This window comes from Pleurodeles waltl, chromosome 9 (genome assembly GCF_031143425.1).
Source record: "Pleurodeles waltl isolate 20211129_DDA chromosome 9, aPleWal1.hap1.20221129, whole genome shotgun sequence".
In the NCBI taxonomy this organism is placed as follows: Eukaryota; Metazoa; Chordata; class Amphibia; order Caudata; family Salamandridae; genus Pleurodeles; species Pleurodeles waltl.
Genome location: NC_090448.1, coordinates 386,220,290 through 386,244,527, shown reverse-complemented (window position 1 = coordinate 386,244,527; position 24,238 = coordinate 386,220,290). Strand labels below are relative to the sequence as shown.

The 24,238-nt window shown below is 41.7% G+C and overlaps 1 protein-coding gene across 3 annotated transcripts in view; it reads right to left on the bottom strand.

The window, feature by feature from the left end:
• Positions 1-24,238, bottom strand: part of L3HYPDH (trans-L-3-hydroxyproline dehydratase) — a 79,752-nt gene that overhangs the window by 44,521 nt on the left and 10,993 nt on the right. For all 3 annotated transcript variants that reach the window (XM_069207021.1, XM_069207022.1, XM_069207019.1), the window contains exon 2: positions 4,992-5,161. In XM_069207021.1, the coding sequence (XP_069063122.1) occupies positions 4,992-5,161 (170 nt within the window). The remainder of the gene's footprint in view (positions 1-4,991; positions 5,162-24,238) is intronic.

Sequence of the window (24,238 nt, the reverse complement as noted above, 5' to 3'; positions counted from 1 at the left end):
GCACAACACTTCCTTGCACCCTGGTGTTGGGTTAGAGGCAAGCATGACTCCCTCTACTTAGTCACCCTTCTCATTCCGATGAAGCAAGTAAGGGAGGGGCTCACTGTCCTCCGACTTATTTTGCCACTGTGAGGATGGAAAATCTGTAACCTCGCAGACGCATGGTTTCACCAGACTCACACTGAACACCCATTGGGGTTTCCATGTGGTATTTGTATTACCAAATAGATAATATCAGAAAGCTTCCTCACAACTGTTTAAATGCCCTGAAATTTGTCCTCCAGAGCTTGAGGGCAAATCGGCTTCAGGATCTAAAGTCCTTACCCTCCTGTTAGAAAGTCAGCAGAGCTTTCTCGCCACACTACCTTATCAATTCTTGCTAGACCTGAAGGCTTTCATTTACTTTTTGCCATTAGTCTCTGGAGATCCAAAGCATAACCCACTACATTGTAGATAACCGTTAAAGGGGTTTCTCTGCAAGCCCTCTCTGATCAATGTCAGTGTCCTCGGACTGGATGCCAAAAGAGCAGCTTCACAGAGCTAAATCCCACAACATTTTGTAGTATTTCTCTATAAGCAAATCGAAGGCACAGCAAGAGGAGATACCACTTCCTTGTGAGATGCTTAAATAGAGTTCCCATCATACTCTTCTGGGTCTTGTTGAATTACTCAAATAGACTTTTTATCTGAGGAGGTGAGTTGTAGGAGAAAGTGATAGGCCACTCTCACTCCGTCTGACAAAATAAGCAGTGCTCCTCAAATGCACTGTCTCTGGATACCTGGTTGCATGAGCCACTACAAGTATGTGCTTGTTGCCGGTGGAGGAGGCATATCAAAGGAACCAACAAAGTTGATTCCTGCTTGCTCATATGGTACAGTAACCATCAGCAAAGGTGCCAATTATGAATTAAGGCCTGATTAAGAGTTTGGGGGATATGGTTACTATCCGGCGTATTACAATCCCATTATACCGTGTGAGAATCGTAATACAGCGGATGGGATACCCGTCACTCTTGTGACAGAGTATCCCATCCGCCAAACTCTAAATCAGGCCCCAGGTATGGTTTGTGGACCTTGAAAAGCCAGGATAGTTCAACAGAAACTTTCCAAGTCATGACCCATACTTGGCCAGTAGTTCAGAGTTGACAGCGGATCTTTAGTTTTCTTGATGCCCAGATGTCACACCAAAGGTACTATGTGGGCTAGCTGCAACAGTAAACAAATGTGGTATTGAGAGACTACCAGCCTCTTTCATTTTCCCCAGCCATACTTACTGAACTACCTTCCAGAGGCACACCAGCACAGGACATTCCATCATTGTCTTGCACAATTTCCTCCCTAGATGGTTCCCCAGCAACTAACAACTCATGTACCTCCGATAGGGGCCAAGACTTCAATATAAAGCCTGCCTCTGGGAACTTGTCCTCATCTCTGACTGGAGTAGGAATAATGTGCATCTGGAATGGTGCATATTCAGTGTATGCCCTTAGATTCCATTTCGGCCTACTCCTATTCTAGCTTTCCTTTCTGGAGGGATCTCTTGGCAGACATGCAACTTGTGCCTGGATATACACAGCTGCAGACACCCATGCATTGTAGGTTTCAGGCCCTGGAACCAACCCTGATTGGTTAGCTTACTACTGAGGTAGTATCGTTTTGCTTTTCAAAACTTCTCCATTCACAATTGCAGTCTTGATGTTGTCTTCCAACATGTTCCTATCCGGGGTGTAATTAATATTTTGCCCATTGGCAACAAGACCATATCACTTGAAATTAGGGATTATCTCTCTGGAATGAAGCTAGGCCAAATCCATTCTGATCCTTTGGAAGCCAGAGACCCATCGAGAGGGTATCTTCCTGTCATTACTGCCCATCTCAGACGCAAAATCCAACTAATTTAAGAGTGGGTTTCAGGACATGTTCTTTCACTCTCAAATATCCACAGTGACCAAGGGAAAGTATAACAGAACCTCAGTGGTGCCCATCCAAACAGGAAGCACACTGGTTATCAATGTTGCTCCTAGTGTCAGATCACTGACCGTGCAGTTCTTCTAACTGAGCCCTTCAAGGATACAACAAAGCGTTTTCTTTTATCTTGGTTTAATTAGTTGAAGACGCACCAAGTAATTTAACCAAGATAAAAGAAAAAACGCCTGCATTCCTAATACCTTTAGTGTGGGGGAGGATTTAAAAATTACAGATTCACAAGCAACGTTTTATTAACAAATTTGGGAAGAAAGTCCCAAACAATTGTGTGATTGGGATATTATTGGTTGTGGGTGAAAAGGATCAAACAGATAAGTAGTTCCTTTTGAACACCAAGATTCATATTGCATGCCTTTAATAAATGTATGCCTTGAGAAAAGGCATTTGCCTCGAAACAGGTATTGGCTGTCATGTACGAAATCTTGTATGTACTCAGCGTGTTGCCTCTGGTCAGACACAACACAACACACTGGTACACGAAAGCATAAGTATTGTGGATGGGCAGAGTTTGTGGGCCCAACAGGAAAGGGATGCATATTCCACAGATATTTCTTTGTGGTCCAAAGCTCAAGGGGTAGGGTAGCAGCATGTAGGTTACAGAACAGATGTCAAAGCGTTTGGCCTACAACAGAAAACTCCAGAGACAACAGCTGGTGTGACTTAAGAAGTTAAAGTCAAACACGAAATGTAAAGAAACAATGGTGCTCCCTCAGATTATTAATTTGGACAACTACACAGCCCCTGGCTTTTCCACTCCTAACCTTGAGGCACACTATGATCCTCTCACCATCCCCGCTCAAACTCCGCAAGCAGCAGAAGCAGGGCAAAGGTAAACAAATATAGTTCACCGTAGGCGGGATGAAAGGATGAGGCCTAAGCCTAGCTCCTATTTATACATCTTCAAATAACTTCAGATCTATCCAGATGTAGAAATACTGCTTATTTACCAGTACAGGGAGACAGCAAATGACAGGCAGTTCTAAACTGCCTTTCTAACCTGCCCCTTCCTCCCTATTTTGAAAGGTGCATCATGTTCTCCTAGCCTTTTACAGTTGATGCTAAAACTCCCCTGGAAATCTGTGTTTCTCCCATAAACCAAATTTAGCTTCTGGAACCCGAGCAGATATATTTAATACAATTCAGATGTGAAACCTTTAAATTGTGTCTCGTCTCCTGGGATAGTCATCTTTCTAGGACTAGCACATGTACCTTGACCATATAATTAATGAGGGACTAGAGAGCTCTTCTTGAGAGGATAGGAGATCAAGGACTGGGAAACATGTAAAGTACATTCACATCTAGGGCGTTTCTTCTCCATTAACAATATGGCTAGTCACACAGCTTAGAAGTAGATTTGCTCAAAGTCACTTCTGGTTTCACTAATTTCAAAAGAAATGTCTGTATTTTATGGAGAATGGTGTCAGGCAGGGGATGTCATCTCGGCACTGCATTAGACCGCGCTAGGCTTGATTTTCTGTTCAGCTCAATAACCTTTCAACAGTCCCTCCAATGCCTCTTCCACTCACTGGCTCCCATTTAGTGCTTCTTTATTTAGTTTCTAAACAGAATTAAATCCTGTCCTGAGTGAAGGATCCACAGTAGTTGTAGTGGAGGGCTTCTGTCCCTTTGTGGTCTCAATGGAGAATGCCAGTGAGTGACTAAAGTGGTAACAGTGACCCTCTCAGTCTCTCTCATGTTTAATTCTATATGCTGGGTCTTCACTGAAGGAAAGCAACCAATTCAGACAAACTCCATAAGGCCAAAAGACTGTTATTTGGCACAGTCGGTGCAATACCATTAGTTTTACCAATGCCTGTGAGCCCATGCCTCCACTTTCTAGAGTCCAGTGAAGAATAAAGATTCAGCTCCCCCACCCCCCTCCCAATGTGTCATGTATGGCAGATTTGATCTTAACTTGGAAATGCACTTTTCTGTTCTATAATCATATTTACTGCAACCTCAGACACACTAAAGTATTCAAGAGCTCTCACTTGTGGATTTTGTCTCTCCAGGGTGTTGGATGAGGTATGGTCAAAAAATTAACTGGACTGTTCTTTCAGTTCACAACTGCATTGCAGATTTCTTCTGTCTTAACTGCTGATAAATACCATGTCATTCCACTGTACCTCCGAGTCTTTTTGTGGGGAAGGACATTTCTGTACTGTGGTCAGTGCTCATACAGTGACCATAACTGCTTTAGTAGACTATGATGCTATGCTCTGCTATAAAACACATGCTTGTTTCACACAGAATGCTTTTGAAGGCTATACTGGTAAGGGCCTATCAGGGACATGAGGGTTTTTACCAGCTGGTATAGCCCGAGGGAGAAAGGCAATTCTAACATTCCACCCACTGAGGGTAGAGTCTTCTACATTAAACAGGGAGAAAATGAAAGAAAAACTTTGGATGTTGGAGCCTCGCTTTATTGGCCCTGAGCTACTCCACTGTCGTCAATGGAGCTTGCAACATTTCAGTGTTCTAATATCGTATAAATGCCTTGGAGGGAAAAAGGAGACAAGCAGGTAATTGACATTTAATACTCACTGTTAAGAGGTTAACACCAACTCTAGAATGCCTTAACTACTGTTAATTGCCTAGCCCACAAGTTACATCTGTACAACTTGCGGGTTAATAGGCTTTTGCTACCCAATTTCAACCAACACAGGCTGACCAATAGGAGAACTGTCCCTGTCTCTTTTGTGCAAGCTCACTATCACTATCACTATCACTGAAGCTGGAATGCAGGCAAACAGCAGTAGTTAAGGCAAGCATCTCAAGCATTCTGCTTGGCTGAGACAATCTCAACATTCCGAACAGGGTGTTAATATTGCTTTTTGATCACTCTTAACCTTTATTTATTTGAAGCCAGTGAGCTGCAAGGAGCGATGTACTAGGGCACTTTTCGCAAATCTTTACAACTGTTTCACGTTTTATGAAAGCTCTAATTTCTATAGTGTAATTATGCAGTAGTTACTGGACATGATTGTTAAAGGAGGTAGTCGTACCTGGGCTTTTACTGCTTCAGTCACTGCAGTTGCAGCATCAACAAGATCCCTGGTCTTTGAGGAACAAATATCCAGTCCAAATTTCTCGCTACTGATGAAAGCATAAAAAGCTCCTCCATACCCAATGTCGACCGTCACTTCGCCATACACAGGAAGATCAACTGTAACATCTAAACAGAACACGCACAAGGTTAAATCAATGAAATGTATTCATTACCACATGCTATTGTGATTTCCTCTGGAAAGATGTCATTTTGCAGTAGAGTGGTGCACACCTGTTCAGTAAACCATGCAAAATTATGCAAAGGGAAATAAAAACTAAGGCAATCGGGTAGGTCTTATTACACTTGGACTAACCTTATGAGGGTGCTATTGAAAGTGTCTATTATAACATCACATTCTTTGATGCTTTATTCAATAATTTGTTTACTCGGGACACAAATCCTGACCTCGAGAGGCCACTGAGTAATAACACAGAAGGGAATGTCAGACCTGAACAGGAATTCAAAGGTGCAGAATTCTGAAATATGTATATATATATTGTCACAAGACAATGATGGAGAGGTTACACAAATCACTCTTCACATAAGATATTTGGTGTTACAGAAACACAAAAGGCTTTCTAAAAAGACAACGAAAAGATCCATAAAAATAAAAGATATGTAGTTATTTACCATCACAGTCCTGTTACTTTATGGAACTATTTTTAGGTTTCACCTGCACAGCGCTTCGCAAGTCTTATGTTACTAAAAAAAATCCTTAGGGGGACTCAGAACGCACCCCTACTTTGCCCCTTACCTACCTGAACTTCCAGTTTGTTCATTCAAATGTCGCTCCAACGTCTCTTGACTTTACTTGCTTTACTGGTTAGCAGGTCACTTCCTGCTCTTCTGTTCTGCTTTTGCCGTTGGGTGGAGTGTGCCTGAAGTACACCTTCCGGTTTTTGTTCATTGGTTACTTGTTAATGTTTGTATGCAAAAAGATGAACTGAACGCAAGTCAATTCCCATTGAAATATGTGCAAAGATGTTGCCCATCTTGCAATGAAGTATTGAGTGCAGGTTTAAAGCAAGTGAATGGGCTCATTAAGTTATGTTTTTCATTAACTAATAATTACATTTCTGATAAATAACAGTTGTAAAATTATTTGTGTGTTTGTTTCTTAAATTACCACTCGCTCATTTTTAAAGAAAAGTCATTTGTATAATTGGGCGACATTTTATTTTGAATTGTTATTCTCTCAGTGACTTATTAACAGGCAGTCACAAGTGCAGTTATCTTGCAGGCACTAGGGTTGTGATTTGGTGCAGCAGGTGCACTGGCACCAGGGCCAAAAGTAGTTAGAACTCCTCTAAACAACAAACATGCAATATTTTACTACTAAACAGGCAGTCACAAGTGCAGTTATCTTGCAGGCACTGGGGTCACGATTTGAATGGTGCAGCAGGTGTAGTAGCACCAGGGCCAAAAGCTCTACAAGCCCCACCGAGACAAACGTCATAACTCCTCTAAACACCAAATATTGCAATATTTTACTACTAAACAGGCAGTCACAAATGCAGTTATCTTGCAGGCACTAGGGTCATGATTTCAATTGTGCAGCAGGTGCAGTGGCACCAGGGCCACAAGGTGTCATAGCTCCTCTAAACACCAAATATTGCTATATTTTACTACTAAGCAGGCAGTCACAATTGTGGTTACTTTGCAGTTAAAAGGAGCATGATTTGAATGGTGCAGTGGCACTTTACTAACTACACATTACTGTACTCTAATATGATGCCTTATTAAATAAGGTACAAATTACTAGTTTGGAACCTTGGGATATTAATTCAACATACATCACAGCATAAACAGCTTTTAATAGTTTATCAAATTTAAAACAGACATTATTATAACCTTTTCCCACTATTTATTATCCAGTTAGTAAGACAGAATGCACAAGAAAAAACAAAGGTGAAACCTATTGGCTTTGCCAATTCTTGTTTTTCTACTCTCAGTCCTTTGGAGACCATGCTTCCTGTAATCCTATTGCAGCTGCCATCTCTAAATACTTTCTTCTACAATCTTTCTTAAACAGTTTTGTCACTATCACTTCTTACAACTATCTAATTTCAAAGGTTCAGACAATGACCCCTCTTTATTACCCTTACCACGATTTTCCTCACATATCCACTGCACACTTCTCTCTCTCCCTTTTTTTTGTCTGTCGTGCTCTCTGACACTTACAAAAGCACTGTCTCCCTTCCTCACCACTTCCATCATTCGTCTTGCATATCCACCTTTCTCTCCCATCCTCTTTCTTTATCTCTACTCCCTTTTGTCCAAATTGTGAGGCTACCTATATACAGCCCACTACAAAAATGGCAGTTCATCGACAAAAGCAAGATGAAAATAGTTTTCATATTGAACCAACCAGTCCAACATTTTGATATCTATGGGGAGAACAGTGTGATTATAATCTTATTGATAAGCAAATATTTCTGTTGCGGATTTGTCTGGAAATAGCTTTTTTTACATACCAAAACTATTTTCTCTCTTTTTCTCTACATCCTATTGTCTAAATGTTGTAGCTATCAATAGGCTTTCATCTATAGAAGTGCACAGTTTTTGTACTGAATGTCTTATTTGTGTTTTCATATACCTCCTCATAGTATCATTTCTGGCCTAAGGCTCCCTGGTGCACCATCAAAACTAACCAGGGGCGCCACTGGCTGTAGTTTTATTGTGTCCGATCCGGGAATAGCTCAGTGGTTCCCAAACTGTGTGCGGCGCCCCTGGCTAGTTTTGATGGTGCACCAGAGAGCCGCGGCTCCCAGTTTGGGAACCACTGAAGGTATAAGATACTATTTTCAAGGTATTTTCAATAGTTACCGTAGGGCGCAAGTTATAATTAATTGAGTTAACCATAACTGTAACTGCTGCTGCTGAATTTCTATGGTTTTGTGCGAGGAAATTTAGAACCTAACTATAACGTCCCTGTAATTTTGTTTTTTTCAGTGAATATATATATTTATATATATATATATATATATACACATACATGGAAATCCTCTTTAAACCATGAAGTAGTATGCATGCAATGTTTATGGTCAAAAGTGTGTGCCGGATCAATCATATATGATTTAGTATTTTTCATTTTTGAGGCTCACTAACATAGCTGAGGCCAACAAAGAAACTGAGTGAAGGTAAATGCTGCCACGTGCATAGGCAAGGTGATTGCTCCAAGATGTATGAAGCTCACAACCTTTAGACAGAAAATTATCGAAATAATTATGAACTATAATGTATGGTCCACAGCATGAGCGAGACCTCAAACAGGCTGTAACAGGTACAAAGTTTGAAGATTGTCAAGTATTACTCTACTTTCTTAAACTGCATGAAGGGCTTCCCATTTAGGTTTAAGGAACTGCCTCAGTGTTGTTAACAGTGTATCTCTTATTTCACCAAAGCTCAGAACAAAAAAAGCAATTGCTTCAGAGAAAACAGAGATAAAAAGTTATGCTGAACTGTGGGGACAAGGTGAAGTCTTCAGCTATAGTGGAAGGAGATACAAACCCGTTACAGAGACAATTGTGAGAAAGGCGGTTGGCGGTAGGAGTAAAATGGAGTATACATGGGCACAGGTTGTTTAGCTGTAAGTGTCTGGCAACCCTTGTAGAAAAATATGCCTTAATCAGGGTCCTTCACTACACCTTGCGTGCATGTTATGTGACTTTATTTCATGTGGTATGCATGTTACACAAGATGGTGATTCTTCACATGAGCGTTACTGCAGTCTTGACTTTTTAACTCCTCCGAACAGTGCATGTTGCCAGCGGTGTTTACCCCTGCCCCTGATTAGCCACCGGGTATTACCTGGATTTGCTGTCAATGCATCTCAGCTTCTTGATCTACTTAACAAAAGCTTATGCCTATTTGAGATGTATGATCTGTGACATCCCCATACACATACCTCAAATATTTATTGTGCTTAGTATATTCACTGTAAGAAATCTAGGAAAATGCCCCTGAATTTGCTTTGATTGGCTATGGTTGTGACATGTAAAGGTGTCACACACTCCGACTACTGCCAGCACACATCAGCTTTAGATAAGTACTTGACCCTTGTTGCCAAATCTTTGTATTTTACCTGACGTCACCGTGAAGTTTTTCAGCATTAGTTGAGATGATAACAATATTTCAGGAATGAGTATTGCTATGGTCCCTCTTTCCAACCCTCACTGGGAAGATGCTAGGACAAGTGGCGATGGCCTTACTGCTGTATTTTTCTGGACGAGTAGCTGGACAGCCAGTGAGCAGATCAGCTACCCTAACCTTGATTGCAAGCACAAGGCCCTGATGGCTGAGACCTACATAGGGGATGACTCAATGAGAAACCTTCTTCAGAGATCTGGTGAAGACACCAAAGGGCTGTGTCGGCTAGTGAGTTGCACTGCCTCCTCAACCTGCCAATCTGTAAGCCTGTCCACCAGGGAGGCAGTTAGCACATGAGTCTATAACACTTGTTAGATAGGATATGTGGCATGAAAGTGGTCACAGAAATCCTATTCGATTAACTGGGAGGCATATGGCCCCACATTGTTTGCCTGAGAGGAACTTTCCTCTTTCTCCCAGACAGCTGTGGTGTGTTAGTACTGGTAGTACTGAACCACTTAACCTATTATTGTATAACGACTAATCATGGTTGTAGGTTTGGGCACATCATACATGTAAATCAGGTACCCCCTTTCTTCTCAAATTGCACTGAACTGTCTGGAGTGTTCCCCCAGATATGTTGGTGCCCCAGTCACCAGAAAATCATAAACACAACCAGTGACTCCTTAGACAAGTGCCAGCAAAGAGTTGTACAGCACTGGGTGCCAACCACTCAGTGCCATGCTTTTCCCTCCAAGCGCTTTAGCCCTCTCAACTTTTGTGGGACAAGTTAGGAGTATTGTTTGGTCCCCTGAACTTACTCCAGTAACCCCCTACTTCATTGTGAGTACTGGATCCCTACAGCCAAATATACCGGACACCTCAATGACCTGAGACTTGGGCATTTTCATATTTTTGCGTTAGAAGCATCCTTCCTACCAGGTTGGGTTCTACAGATTAATTTTTTGTCCGACTCATTATTGAGATTCGGTGTGGGAACTACAGTTTTAGAGCAGACTCAGAGAGGACTTCACTAAACGCCGATCTTCAGCAAAACATTGACAAAGGGTAGATAATAAATAGCATGACAGACTATAAACATGTTTGAAACATTTACTCCAGTTACTTTATCATGGTACTGAAATCTATAGTAAAACAAAAAGACCCAATTCGATCTGCCTATACTTCCAGGCAGTTCATCACTACCCCTCCAAATCTGCCTATAAGTTTAAGTATACCACCTAGAAACAAAAGAGCTAGACATAAGCATCGGGCAGTATCTCAAACTCCTGGAGGAGCTAAGAACTTCACATTTTTATTTACCTCCACTTTTTATGTTCTGCCTAGTGCAGATGTAAAAGAAGACACTTGGCAACTTCCTTCAAAGAGTACTATTACTTTGTGCAGTAATGCACGTGCATTCCAAACCCTCTTCATCTAAAAAAATAAGCCTGGACTGCTTGGCCACTCTATTTTGGAGAGAAAGCCAAGGCCCAATTAGCAACATTTGATTTCTAGGGCCAACTAAATGTAATCAAGGGGCATTCAGTGTAAATTGCAATAATATCCTGCAGGAAGCTGGCTCTGTATGAACTATACCAAAATAAGGTATAGTGTGCACAGAGTCCAGTGGATCCCCAGAGGCTTAACAGAGACTAACGTAGATAATACTAATGCTCTCTTTTGTGATAGTGTGGTCGAGCAGTTAGGCTTTTCAGAGGGTAGTGCAAAGCATTTGTTGTACACACACAGTCAAGAAATGAGGCACACACTTAATGACTAACTCCAGGCCAATGTTTTTATATAGTAAAAATATACTTTGTTACTTTATTTCTAGAACCAAAAGGATCTTTGTTGCAGGTAAGTACAGTTGTAAGTTTGTATCAATGTATATCAAATGTACTTTGTTTAGGTTCTGCAGATAAAACAGTTTACAAGTAAGTAACGCTTTACAATTTCAAAAGTAGACAGTGCCATTTCTAATAGGAACCAATGCAGTCGTATTGGAGGAAAATGTTAGCACAGTTTACAGGTAAGTACTCGACTTACAGCCTCAGTCTTCTGGAGTTAGGATGTCCACAGGTCAAAGTTCAAGTTAACCTCAGGAGTGTATCACCAGCAACACAGGGCCGGCCGGGTGCAGAGGTCAAAGTCGGTGTCGAGTTTTTATTGGAATCCTATGGAGACTGGTGACACTTCGAAAGAAACAGGTTGTAGGTAAGTACCCGCGACATCAGGGCACAGACCTGGGGGTTTAGACAGGAGTGTGGAATTCCTATAGCCTTATGTCCAGGACATATTGTTTGGACAACAATTTGTCATGATTATTTTTTCCTTGGGACAAGTATGCCCAACCTCCTGTAGCACAGACTCTTTCACTGCCAGTTTACAGTACCACATTACAGATCATGGAAGGGAATGTTGTCTGCAGTTTGGGTAATGCTTGAGTCTATACATTAATGCTGGTCAAACTTGTGTTTATGATTCATTAATTCAAATACTTTATTATTAGGGTGAGTGCTCTAAATAAATGTTGTAAGCTTGGACTGCACTACTGACAGTGGTTACAGTAAGACATGTGTACACATGTTTGCAGAGCTTAACAATATGAGCATATGCATAATACTCCCAGAATGCTATCTGATTAGATGCAAATTTGCAGAAGCTTGAAAGCAAGATTGGATAATTCTTTGCTTTCAAAATATAACGTTCACAAAAATTGCAACCAAGGAAAAAAATGTTTTGTTAAACTATTGTGAAATTTTAAGAACCATTTTTTTGAAACATCATTTAGTCTATTGTGTTGGTGCATGCTAGTATTTACGTTAAGAAAAATTCATAATGGAAAAGCAGTGTAACCACATTCAGCAAGATTATGGGAAACACGAAAATAAACAAGCATTGGCAAAGCCAATAGGTTTGACATTGGTAGTCAGTAATTTTGTTTTTGTCAATGTGTATCTTGTTTTGACATGGCTTCTGTAAAAACTTTTTTGTTGTGGGAGTTGCTGGGCCCTCACATTTTCAACAAACACTGGGAAAAAGCAAAGATATTTTTCGGTCTCAAAAAGCACACATTGCCACAGTAGTTCCTGGCACTGAACAAAACTACTTTGTGTGCCAATATGCTCTTTGTGAAAGAGTAGAATGCTGTCCCTCACACTGATGTCAGCTGATAAATGAATAGAGAGAGAAATAGAGTTTTAATAAAAATAAAAGGTCTTTGGTAAAGCCATACTTAATTAGGGACCCAATTTTTAAAAGTCACAAAAGCGCACCCATGGTATACATCTTTGCATTAGTGCACATTTACGTATTTCATAAATATCAAAACAATTTACAGAAGTAGACCACGAAATCGTACTCCTTGAAATATTTGTGAACTGTATTTTAACATGAACAAATATGCATGTGTAGTTTGCTCATGCAAAAATTTGTTGAGCATTTACAAGTTCACCTTCCCTCCAACCACTTTTACCCCAACCTTGGAAGACGTTTTACTTCTGCTCTTGTCAGGAGTAAATTTCCAACCTTTCTCAGTGTAGGAAAAGATTAGAGAAGAGCTGGTGAAACCCCTTAAAACATGCAAGTGAGTAGGTTTGCACAGACTCAAAAGTGCATTCCAACTCTTAAATTATTGCTTACCGCTACCTCCAGGCTCAGTATGTAGATCTGTGAATAGGTGCAATAACAAGGAAATTGTTAGTATTTAAGCCCTACTATAGTATTAGCCCTGCCATATTCAGAGAGGCTATTACCAAAGCTCTTCTGTAATGAGATTGCTGCCATAATCTGTTGTCACACTACATGGCACCAAAGGGACAAGTAGAATTTTTACAGGACAATTAGATTAATGAAGCAACCTGTCCCAATGACACGCAGACATTTTATTAAATTCCACACCCCTGGTTTAGATGAGCACCGGAGAGCCACAGGTCAGTACTAAACACACACCCTCATGGGCACAGGGGCGACAGGGTGCAGGGTGCAAACACAGCATTGGGCGCCCAATGCTTTTCAATGTGGGAACCCCATGGGGTCACAAAGATGCTGTAGGCTTGGTCCAGGGAGTCGGTTGTGGAAAACCAAAGGGTGGACAAGTAGGAGAGGTGCACACCGGACGTTCCTGGATCGTTGGTCGGATTTCCCAAGACCATGGCACAAGCAGGTGCAGGGGTACCTTTAGGTGTTAGAAATCTTCATCAGATCCGGTCGCAGTCAGGGGGGTCCTCCGTATTTAGGCTGCAGGCATTATTGTGTTGGCCAGGAGGTGTTAACCCAGGTTAGACCCAAGGTTGGAATCACCTGGGGACCTTCTCTCAACAGGTGAGCCACCTGGACATGGGCCATCGGTGTCTGGAGCAAAGTGGGCAGGGCTCGTGGATCTGGGGAAGGTCTGGAGTCCTTCTTGGATGTTTCTTTGGGGACAGGGTTGCTGTCCTCAAGAGTTCTTGGTCCTCTGGTGGGTGGGAAGTCCTCTCTGGCTTTGCAGAGGTCGCTGGTCCTGCAGGATGCGTCACCTTTTGTAGCAAGAGTCTTGATGCTGCAGACACGCCTGTAGGGCTAGGGCCAAATCAGTTGTCATCTGGAGTCTTAACTGCTGGGGTCGGCTCCTCAGTCCTTCTTCTTCTTCTTGAGGTCGCCAGGAATTAGAAGAGCAAGGTTCAGGGGTGCCCCTAAATACTAGATTTAAGGGTGTTACAGGGGTCAGAGGGCAGTAGCCGATGGCTACTGTTCCTGAGGGTGGCTACACCCTTCCTGTGCCCACTTCCTTTGGAGAGGGGGGCACATTCCTATCCTATCCCTACTGGTTACTCTCCCCCAAAGCAAGCTGGAGGTTTCTGCAAGACGGTGGTCACTTCAGCTCTAGGCACCCTAGGGTGGTCCCATCTGAAGTGGTCACTACTCCTTGTTTTTCCTAATTTTCCTGCTGGACCTGCCGCCAAAAGTAGGGCTTGGTCCGGAGCGGGCATCTCCACTAGTTGGAGTGTCCTGGGGCAGGGTAACAGGAGGCCTGAGCTTTGGAGGCTCTCCGCTAAGTGTTGCAGTTCCTGCAGGGGGAGGTGTGAAGCGCCGCCACCCAGAGCAGGCTTTATTCCTGAGCCCAGAGAGCACAAAGGCTCTCACCCCATGGGGTCAGAAACTTATCTGTTAGTGGCAGGTGGACACAGACCGGTCAGCCCTACACTAGAAGGTTGGGTAAAATACAGGGGGCATCTCTAAGATGCCCTCTGTGTGCATTTTACAATAAATCCAACACATGTATCAGTGTAGGTTTATTGTACTGAGAAGTTTGATACCAAACTTACCAGTCCTCTGTGAAACCATCATGGAGCTGTGGAGTTCATAATGACTCCCAGCCCATGAACTCAATATGGCCACGATGCACTTACAATGTCTAAGAATTAACTTAGACACTGTAGAGGCAGCTATGCCCTCACCTGTGATATAGTTGCACCCTGCCTTAGGGCTGTAAGGCCTGTTAGAGGGGTGACTCACCTATGCCACAGGCAGTAGTTTTTGGCATGGCAACCTGAGAGGGATGCCATGTTGACTTTACCTTTTTCTCCCCGCCAACACACACAATCTGCAATGGCAGTGTGCATGTGTTTGGTGAGGAGTCCCTTGGGGTGGCACAATACATGCTACATGCCCTCCCTGGCCACAGAGCCCTTGGTACCACTGGTACCTTTTACAAGGGACTTAGCTGTGTGCAAGGGATGTGCCAATTTTGGAAACAACAGTAAAGGTTAGGGAAAGAACGCTGATCCTGGGGCCCAGCACACACTCAGTCAAGTTAGCCTCTACATCAGGCAAAAAGTGTGTGGTGGTTTAACCATGCCAAAAGGGGCACTTCCTACATATGCTATAGCCTGAACCCTAAGTGGGAAACATAATTTACCGGAAACATGTCCTGTAACCACTACAGCCTGTTATCAACACACAACTTAGAGATGCCATAAGCACCAAAAGAATACAATCATAGGAGGCTTGAGATACACAGGCTCAGTAACATAAAACATACATATGTATACAAGTTGAATATTAAGTATGCAGCAGTTGACAAATAGCCATAAAACATGTCACTTGTCTCGAATATTTTGTTTGAATTGCAAATACACAACACAAAAGTGAGCTGAAACCTGTTTCTTTTGTTCCATGATGTGAGAAACGATTTGGTTAAATAATTAAAGATGGACTTTAAAGTTCTAAGTTTATTTAGTAGTGGTAACTCCTACAAATTGTAACCGAAGACTTGAGGCTCTGGCTTATGAGTCACTTGTAGCTCTACTCTATTTTTCAATAATTATTGCATTAATGTTCTCCTCCAAGTTAGAGTACCTGTTGCAGACGCATTCATGATACAGTGTTGCAAATGCCTAGAATTCTACCCTCTAGGTACCTGACAGGAATATTTGTTAATACATCTGAGATCACAGACGTGCGAATTGCTTAATCTAAAATCAAGTTCCTCGAGTTTTTTTTACATGAGAAGGCAGACACAGGTTTTGCTTATGTGGCCCACTCATCCTTTCCAGACCCATACTTGTATATTATTTCCATAATTATTAAAAACAAATTGTGTGTTAGGATAGAGAGGAGAAATTGTACCCAAAACTTCAAATGCCAATTTTGGGCAAGGTCATCTGGCCACCCTTCAGAGGGTAGTGGGGGTGCAGTGGTTCTAATGCACGTTCATGGGATCATTAGGGAATGAAGAAGGGCAAACCAACCTGTAGTCTGAATCTGTTGCTCCTAGTCCTCGTAGCTCTCCGATTAGCCATCTGTGGATGCAATGATATACAGTGGGGGGAGCTGAAACTGCTTCTCTAGACATTTAGTTACAGTTTGTTTGAGCACAGAATTATGCACATAGTATGTCAAAGGTGTGCACACTTCCTATCATTACTCACATGGGTGCTCAATTCAATTCCCTTGTTAAAATTCAGAGCTGACTATGACTGATTGTTGGGAGGTTGGTAGGAGGGTATTACCAGGTTAGGACCTAGGAGTAATACAGTTATCAAGAGGTAACTTTGCCCAACCCCTATGTATAGCTCTTTTTTCATTCTAAACCTGTGAATAGCTTTTTCATCAAAGAGAACAGAAAGAAGAAAAAGAAGGTAAGATCAGACAGCTGAGGCCCAGGCACTTTTGTGCAAACATCCCCTTCTCCAAATTCTGCACCACTGTGGAAGGAAGTCTCCCTTTGGAGATGTAGCCAAGGAAAGAGGTAGAGCCATGAGGAAATATTTGGAAATCGTAGAAGCAATCTTGATCTTTCCACTGAAGTGCCTCTTCTTCGACTGAGAAGCAGATGAAATAGAAGAGGCTGTAGGATCACTTTGGACTAGATGGTAGTTCTCAGGTATTTGGACTTGACTGTGTCCACTTTGTACTACTTGAGGAGACTATCACTGGAGGAGCTCAACGGGTTATTCTCATTAAACTGGAAGACAATGATTTGCTCCTGGACCTCAGGCTTCATAACCAACTACGTAAGTGCCTCTGCCTACATGTAGCTCAGCATGAACTTATATTTTTGCTTGGCATAGTCTGAAAGCTGGGAGGTGTAACTGTCAAACTTAAGACAATAACTTGTCATGATGGCATTAGCTTGTCTGAGTGACAGCACGACCACTCAAATCCAATCATTTTGCTTCCATGTCAATATGAATAGGCAAGCGTTGTCCTTTTGGGATGCTGCCACCACCACAAAAGACTGAGCTAGGAAGCTTTGAGAAAGAAAGAACAAACAATCATTAGCAAAGCCAATGGGTTTCACTTATCTGAAATCTATTGGATTTGTCAATGTTTCTTTTACATGTTGCATACCATTTGAGTTGCTGTGCAACATGGCTTAAAGTTACAAAAAAGTCTGATGCGGTCAATGCTGGCCGCGTTATAGCATTTTTTTAGTTTTTTACTTTACGGCATGTTGCACTGCAGCTCAACCTTATGGTTATTCAAGTTAATGATCACACTGATTAAATAATATTTCCAACATAGGTAGCTATATCAGTCACAATCAATAAGCTATGAATCCACACAAGATCACACTGCAAAAGACGTAATGGTACATGTTGTGATGTCGGCACACATGAACCCGGATGCTTCAACTGGTGAGACAACCAACTCCTTTCAAATATAGTTACATGTTTTCAAATTCAACACAAAGGGGAAGAAGTAGAAGACTTATTTATTACAGGGTGCTTAGTTGGGGAAAAACACTGCCTCGGGCGCAGCTAGCTAAATGAAAACAAAATGTGAGGAGAAACCTAGCGCCTAAAAACAATCCATCTCATTCACTGTTCATGACAGACATTTATCTTCTGCTGTTGGTCAGCCTTCTGTCTGTGTGTGACAGCTCTTGGGTGTTTGATGCTAATCCTACATGAGTGTTTGAGTTATGAAGACACCATTAGAAGCAAATTAGGTTTAATTATGCTAGCCGCAGAGTCAGGTGCCGTGGTGGCTTACTGTATAATGCATAATGAGATGAAACCTGTGTGCTGGAATCCATTTTATCCCAGGTTGTAAAGAAAATCACGTCCTTTGTTATGTATGCCACCACAAAAAGGCCTCACGCCTTCCCGTGGAACGCCCCCAGCAGAACGTTTGTCCCTGGTCACCAAAGCTTGCCTCTGACTTGAGGGACAAAGAGGAAGGATTGCCCATTAACCACACAGCGAAGAAAGAAGACAGCATAGAAAGAAGACAGCAAAGAAAGAAGACTGCATGCAGCGAAGAAAGACGACGGCAAGCGGTCAAGAAGAAAGAAGACAGCGAAGAAAGAAGATGGCAGTGAAGAAAGAAGATGGCAGTGAAGAAAGAAGACGGCATGCAAAAAGAAAAAAAGTAGCTTCACTTTCATAGCCAGAGGAAGGACACTGACCAGTGGCCAGAGGCAAGTGACCGGAAGGAATACTTGGTCCCGAGGCAAAACAATGGCATGGACGGCAAAGAAGAGAGCAGGAAGTGAAGTAGACAACGTGCAGACGATGTGCTGGCCAATCAGAAGCAAAATTAGAGTGATGTTGGAACAAGCCAATGATATGTTCAGGTAAGCAAGGAGTGGTTGGTTTCTAAGCCCCTTTTAATTGTTTTTTCTGTCTACAAAAGATTTCGCAAGAGTGTGTGTGGAGGCCAAACCTAAAAAAGAAAATGCCTTTGGGTTCCTGTATTTGTTGTCTATAGACTTTGGGAACACTGACTTCTCTCAAACATCGGATTTGATAAGTGCTGGGTTCAATGGTGGAGAGAAGGCTACCACCAACATGTAAATGTTCTTAGCGTCTGCAGTGGCACCTGTATCTCCATCAACACGGCATCAAGGGTGCCACCTATTTCCACTAGAGTGCAAAACAAGCATATTCAGTGGTATTGGAATCAGTGCCTTTGTCTGGATTCCCCAAGTGTGATCTTGTGTGAGAAGGATACCAAGCTAGGTGTCTGAGAGTAGACTGGAAGCTTGAGTGCCCCATGTAGCAACTTGCGGATTGTGCGAGAAGACAGTTCAGAATATGCTGATGGATGAAAAAGGGGTGATTTTGTAAGTGAGCACAACTGGAAATGGTGGGAATGTGCCCTTGTTTGACCTTTCCCAAGTCCAAGGTACCATACACACAGATACTCTTATTTAACAGGTTTAGAGGCAGTTTCTGGTCCTTCCACGCCCACAAGTTGAGAATGGGAGACAGACATGATTTAGGATTAATACAAATATAGATTTTTGTTTTTCTCACAACAAGGAAGGGTGCTTTCTGATTCAGTGCCTGTAGAAACCATAACCCCAGACTCAAACCTATACACTTCTGTAGCAGTGTGTAAGGGCTATTACTACTGTACATTAGCTAAGATTTACAACTCCCTTTTGACACAGACGAGGAACACCCAATTAGTTCGGTGTTTCCACAGGACATACATTACATAGCTTTTCTGTTTGCGAACCGTGGATGAGACTAATGCCAATTCATGCCTTGTATATGTTTTGACGTGCATTCTGTGATCTGATGTAGTGCTGCTAAGGACTGCAAGTTACCCATGAGTGACAGGAGTTAGATTCACTCCATGAAAACGACCTCTAAGAAATATAGAAAAAAACCTCCTTAGTAATCACTTATCTTCATTGCAGTGGAGGCAAGAACCCATGGGGTGCAAGGGGCAGATAGGTGATGTCATTGAGGGCGTTTTGACTGACATTTAAGACACAGGTTTTGCAGGTTTAGCTCCATTAATGCTGCTCACCTCATTCATATGCCAAGTCTTTCTATAGTTATGATAAATAAGTCCAGGCGTTGTGATTGACCGAAATAAAGAGAACTGCAAGCCTCATGCTTAAAATAATGTTGTATCCGTAGTTTTCATATGCTGCACTGGTAGAAAGAACCCCATTCGAGTATGGAAGAAGCTAGTGTTGCAACAGGCGGTCACTGGAAAGAAAGCAGAGTACGGATGGTCATGGAAACTGGAGTGTGCCAACAAACACAGAAGTGATTTTTCCAAAGAGAGACTAAGGATTGAGTACGTGTGACCGCTCCAAACTTTTCTGAACATCGAATATGGCTTCTTCTGCAGAATGGTTATATATCAAGAGAACATGGAGCCCGAATCTCCCCTGCTTCACCTAAGTAGCGATCTGTTTCTCCAACTGTATGTTCATCCCTCTGTCCACCTACTTGTACCCTCCTTCTGTGTACTGGTCTGTGTGCGACTTAACTGCGTATGTGATTTGTAGGACTGCATGTGGAATCTGGTGCTGGCCTCTAGACATGGGTGCTTGCATGCCTGTTGGATTGTGTGAAGGGGTGCATGTATGTCTGTTGGTCTGAGGGTAGAGGTATATATAGGTCTGACAGTATGTGTATACGGGTGCCTGTAAGTGTGTTGATTTGTATGTTCATGGGAGCGTAATCTATGTTGAAATAAGCATGAACACTGTATGCATGCACCATACAAACGCCAAATCTATCGAATATGTCACAGTTTGTTAATTTTGTTAACAAGGAAGATTGTGACCTTCATAGGGTCTGTCATGTTATTACAGGCACAATATGATGCTTTGTTTTGAACCTATTGATGTGCCATTTTTACATACAGTTTTGAACACTGAAATTAAAATGATTCAAACTAAAACTAATTACAAATATTGAAATCTTCATCAGTATTGATTCAGTTTTTCCCAAAGCTTCTGTCTAATGGTAATTTTCAGTAACTTGTATAAGTTGACAGTCACTAAGAAACTTCAATTCTGAAAAAGAAGGGATGTTGGCACTGATTACCAGTGGGTTGATGTTTTCAAGCCTCGGTGTAAACTCCTGTTTGTGTAGGGTCGGAATTACAAGTTAGGTGGCATTTACCTCATCCGGTAATTACAGAGTGCGTTAAAGATCTCACCCCTCATTAAATTTCGGCAGGTCGAACCTGCTGGAATTTAACAGTGAAATGTTATGGTATTAACCGTACCAAGACGATTGTAATACAATAAGTACCACCATCTCATGTTATTCCCCAGAAACCCGTCATAGGTGCTATTTATCACACCCAATAAATAACGTGCCCGAAGCTATCATTATCTGATGGGATGAAAGCACTTGGATTCTGACAATTGTGGGATCAGGGCCATGGGGAGTGAGGCAGATCTGAGTGGTAACAGAAAGTCCTCTGTTTTGTGGCAGATAGACTTCATCGCCATTTGAAGGACTATATTCCAGGGGAGAATTCCCAGACTGTATTACCTCTGAAGTAAGAATAATAGAATTAGCGTAACTCTGTTGGTTGTTCCTTTAACCAGGGAGTCTCTAGAATGTGAGAATGTAGTACTTTCGCACACATTGGAGGACATTTCATAACCACTCTCCTTCAAATTATACCCACACTGTACTGGCTAAAGGGGGGGCGGTAAAGTCTTGTAGATCTAGGTATGCAGAACTTATGAAAGTTGGCACAGAGGGGTTTAAGATAGATACTGAATAGGATAAACCGTGAAACACCTGGGCAACAAAGAGCTGTTGAGGAAGTAAAGCAGGGCGTCTGACCTTTCTAGTGTCTAAATTCACTTTGAACTGAACCAATCAATTCCTGCACGTTTATCAAAGTCCGTTAAGAAGGCATCATAAGAGACCTAAACGCCACAGCAGACCTATAAGCATCAAAGGCATTAGGCTGTATATAAAGGTGAATTTTGTGCATAGCCTAAATAAAAGTAACGTGTGACACGTAAAATAGCAACAACTGATGAATCCCCATCTATATGAAGTGTTTTGAACCTGCAGAACACCATGTCCACTTCACTCCTGACAGAATCTATGTGTACAATGCCGTATTTATTCTGTTGAAACCTAACGAATAACAATAAATATTTTTTTTTAAAGAAGCTATGAGCTGCATTACCTAAATAATGCAATTACCTGGTCTGCGCTCCGGTGCATTGTAAACTCAGTGCACACTATTATAACAAATGCACTGTTCCAGTGCATACATGAACCCTCGCATGCAAGGGGAACAGTGAGTGAGTGAAAGGTTGAACAGCTGTTTGAAGTCGCCTATCCTCCTGTCACTGGAAGTGGTGACCTGGCATATGTGTTAAAGTGGGGGCACTGACTTGCACCCCTTCCAACTGACTATGCACATTTCTGTGTCATGCACAGCCACGGGGACTCCTGACAGCCTCTTTGCCTTTGTGTCCACACTTATATGGAGAGGGCTGAAACAGCAAATGATTCCTTCATTTGCATAGTGCCACGCCCCCATGCAAATGAGGACATGCCACTTTGGGATCACACATGCTCACATGGAATGCTAGTACAATTCATATCACAGATGCTAGGTAGGTACCAGCTATCGGGAGCACTTTACACAATACTGTCTGTGTGTGAGAATGTATGATAATTATTGGTGACTATATTGACAAGTTGGACAAATATACATCCACATTACTTTAGATGCCCTGATGAAGGAGCTTCCTACCATGTGTTGGCTGTGGCTGTATGGGTGAAAGAGAACTTTCACCTGAATATATAGTAAAGAAGAATATAGGATTTTGTGCTTGAGAATATAAGAAATCCAGCTGTAATTCACAAGTGTATGGGCGCAATATAGGATAGCTTTGTGCTGTGGACTTTTTATTTACATGTACTTTGTTTATTTAAATGGAGGCCTATACCAAGTAGTCTTGTATTTTGGGAGAAAAAAAATTGTGGCTGCATGCACATAGGTCCCTACTACTGTACATAGTATTGTAAAAAATGGTTGGCCTGAGTAAGCTAAGGCAACTATATATAACCTTTCTGGAAAGTACGTAATAATTGATGCTGTCATGTGTTCTCGTTACTAGGAGAGATCAATTAGATCCCCCAAATTCATTGAGAGAAAAAATATTTTTTATGTGCCATTAAGGACATCTAGGGATTAAAAAAGACTAAAGCTACTGTAAAAAACATCTAGTGGTGGTCTGACGTCAATATAGATGTAGAAAGAGTAGTAAGAAAATGCAGTGAGTGTTTGTCAGTGGACAAAACTCAGAAAACATGAACCCTGCACATGTGTAATTATGAATGTCTGTAATCTCGATGGGATAGAGTGGCTGTAGACATATTGGGAGGAGTAAGGCTCCCTGGGAAATATAGAATATCCATAACGGGTATATTTTCAAGATTGCCACACATTAAAGTCAGCAATAGTTTAGACACCAAAGATGTTCTTAAGCTTTTTGATGAAATAGCCAGAATTAAGGTACACCTGCCTTTCCCATTAGTGACAATGGAGTACAATGTACTTATGAGAAAGTGAACAAAACATGGACTGTTGTGGGATTTTCCACAGGATCACTTTGCTGTTTAACCCAGTGGAAATGAGATAATGGAACGATTTAATAAATTCTGAAGGCGGACATACTTTTAGCGTGCAAGACCAATTCCAATTGGGAAGTCTAAGTATTTACAGGTCTTTGGTCTCACAGAATTACTCGAGTTGTAGCCACTGGATTTTCCCCTTTGAAATTATGCAGGGAAGGAAATCCAGATCAAACGACAATCCTTGTTGACTAGTCACTCCCAGTGATATTTTATGGTCTTCAAAATTATTCAAGGAAAATGTAATTAATAAACACAAGGCATAAAAGAAGTATTATGACAAAAGAACATGGAACTAAATCTAAAGCAATTAAAGTTGGGCAGTAGATAAGAATCGAGAAATCTGGCAAAATATCAAAGGAGGGGTAGCACATGTTTTGAACCCCAGATTGTTGTTCAGGTATTTACAAAATCTGTACTGGTTGAGGATGGAAGGTGTTGGCACAGAAGTAGAGTAACTCCATGTCCCACTCTATCTTCAAGTAAATCACTAGTATTGGCAAGGAAAAAACTGAAAATTTTGGAAGATGATTTAGGTGACGGTAAATTATTACAACCTACAGTTTCAGAAGGTGGTGGGGACAAGGACTGTGCCACTAATGAGCTCAGTGAAGTGTCTTCAGGCTCCAGGAGTCTGTTAACTATTGTGTCATGACGGCATTAGCCTGTCCGAGTGACAGCACCACCACTCAACCACAACCATTTTGCTTCCATGTCAATATGAATAGACAAGCCTTGCCCTTTTGGGATGCTGCGACCACCACAAAAGACTGAGCTAGGAAGCTTTGAGAAAACAAAAAAACAATCATTAGCAAAGCCAATGGGTTTCCCTTATCTGAAATTTATTGGATTTGTCAATGTTTCTTTTACATGTTGCATACTATTTGAGTTGCTGTGCAACATGGCTTAAAGTTACAAAAAAGTCTGATACAGACAACGCTGGCTCCGTTATAGCGTTTTTTTTTTTTTTTTTTTACTTTACGGCATGTTGAACTGCAGCTCAACCTTATGGTTCAAGTTAATGATCACACTGATTAAATCATATTTCCAACATAGGTAGCTATATCAGTCACAATCAATAAGCTATGAATTCACACAAGAACACACTACATATGAAAAATACAAAGAAAATAGCTTGTCAGTGAAAGTGCATCCAACTACAGAATGGCATGCTTATTTGACTTCTACAAGCAGCAAACACCCAATAAGATGGATATACACATAACTTTTATTCACCTTCTGTTACGATTAAGAGTCGCAG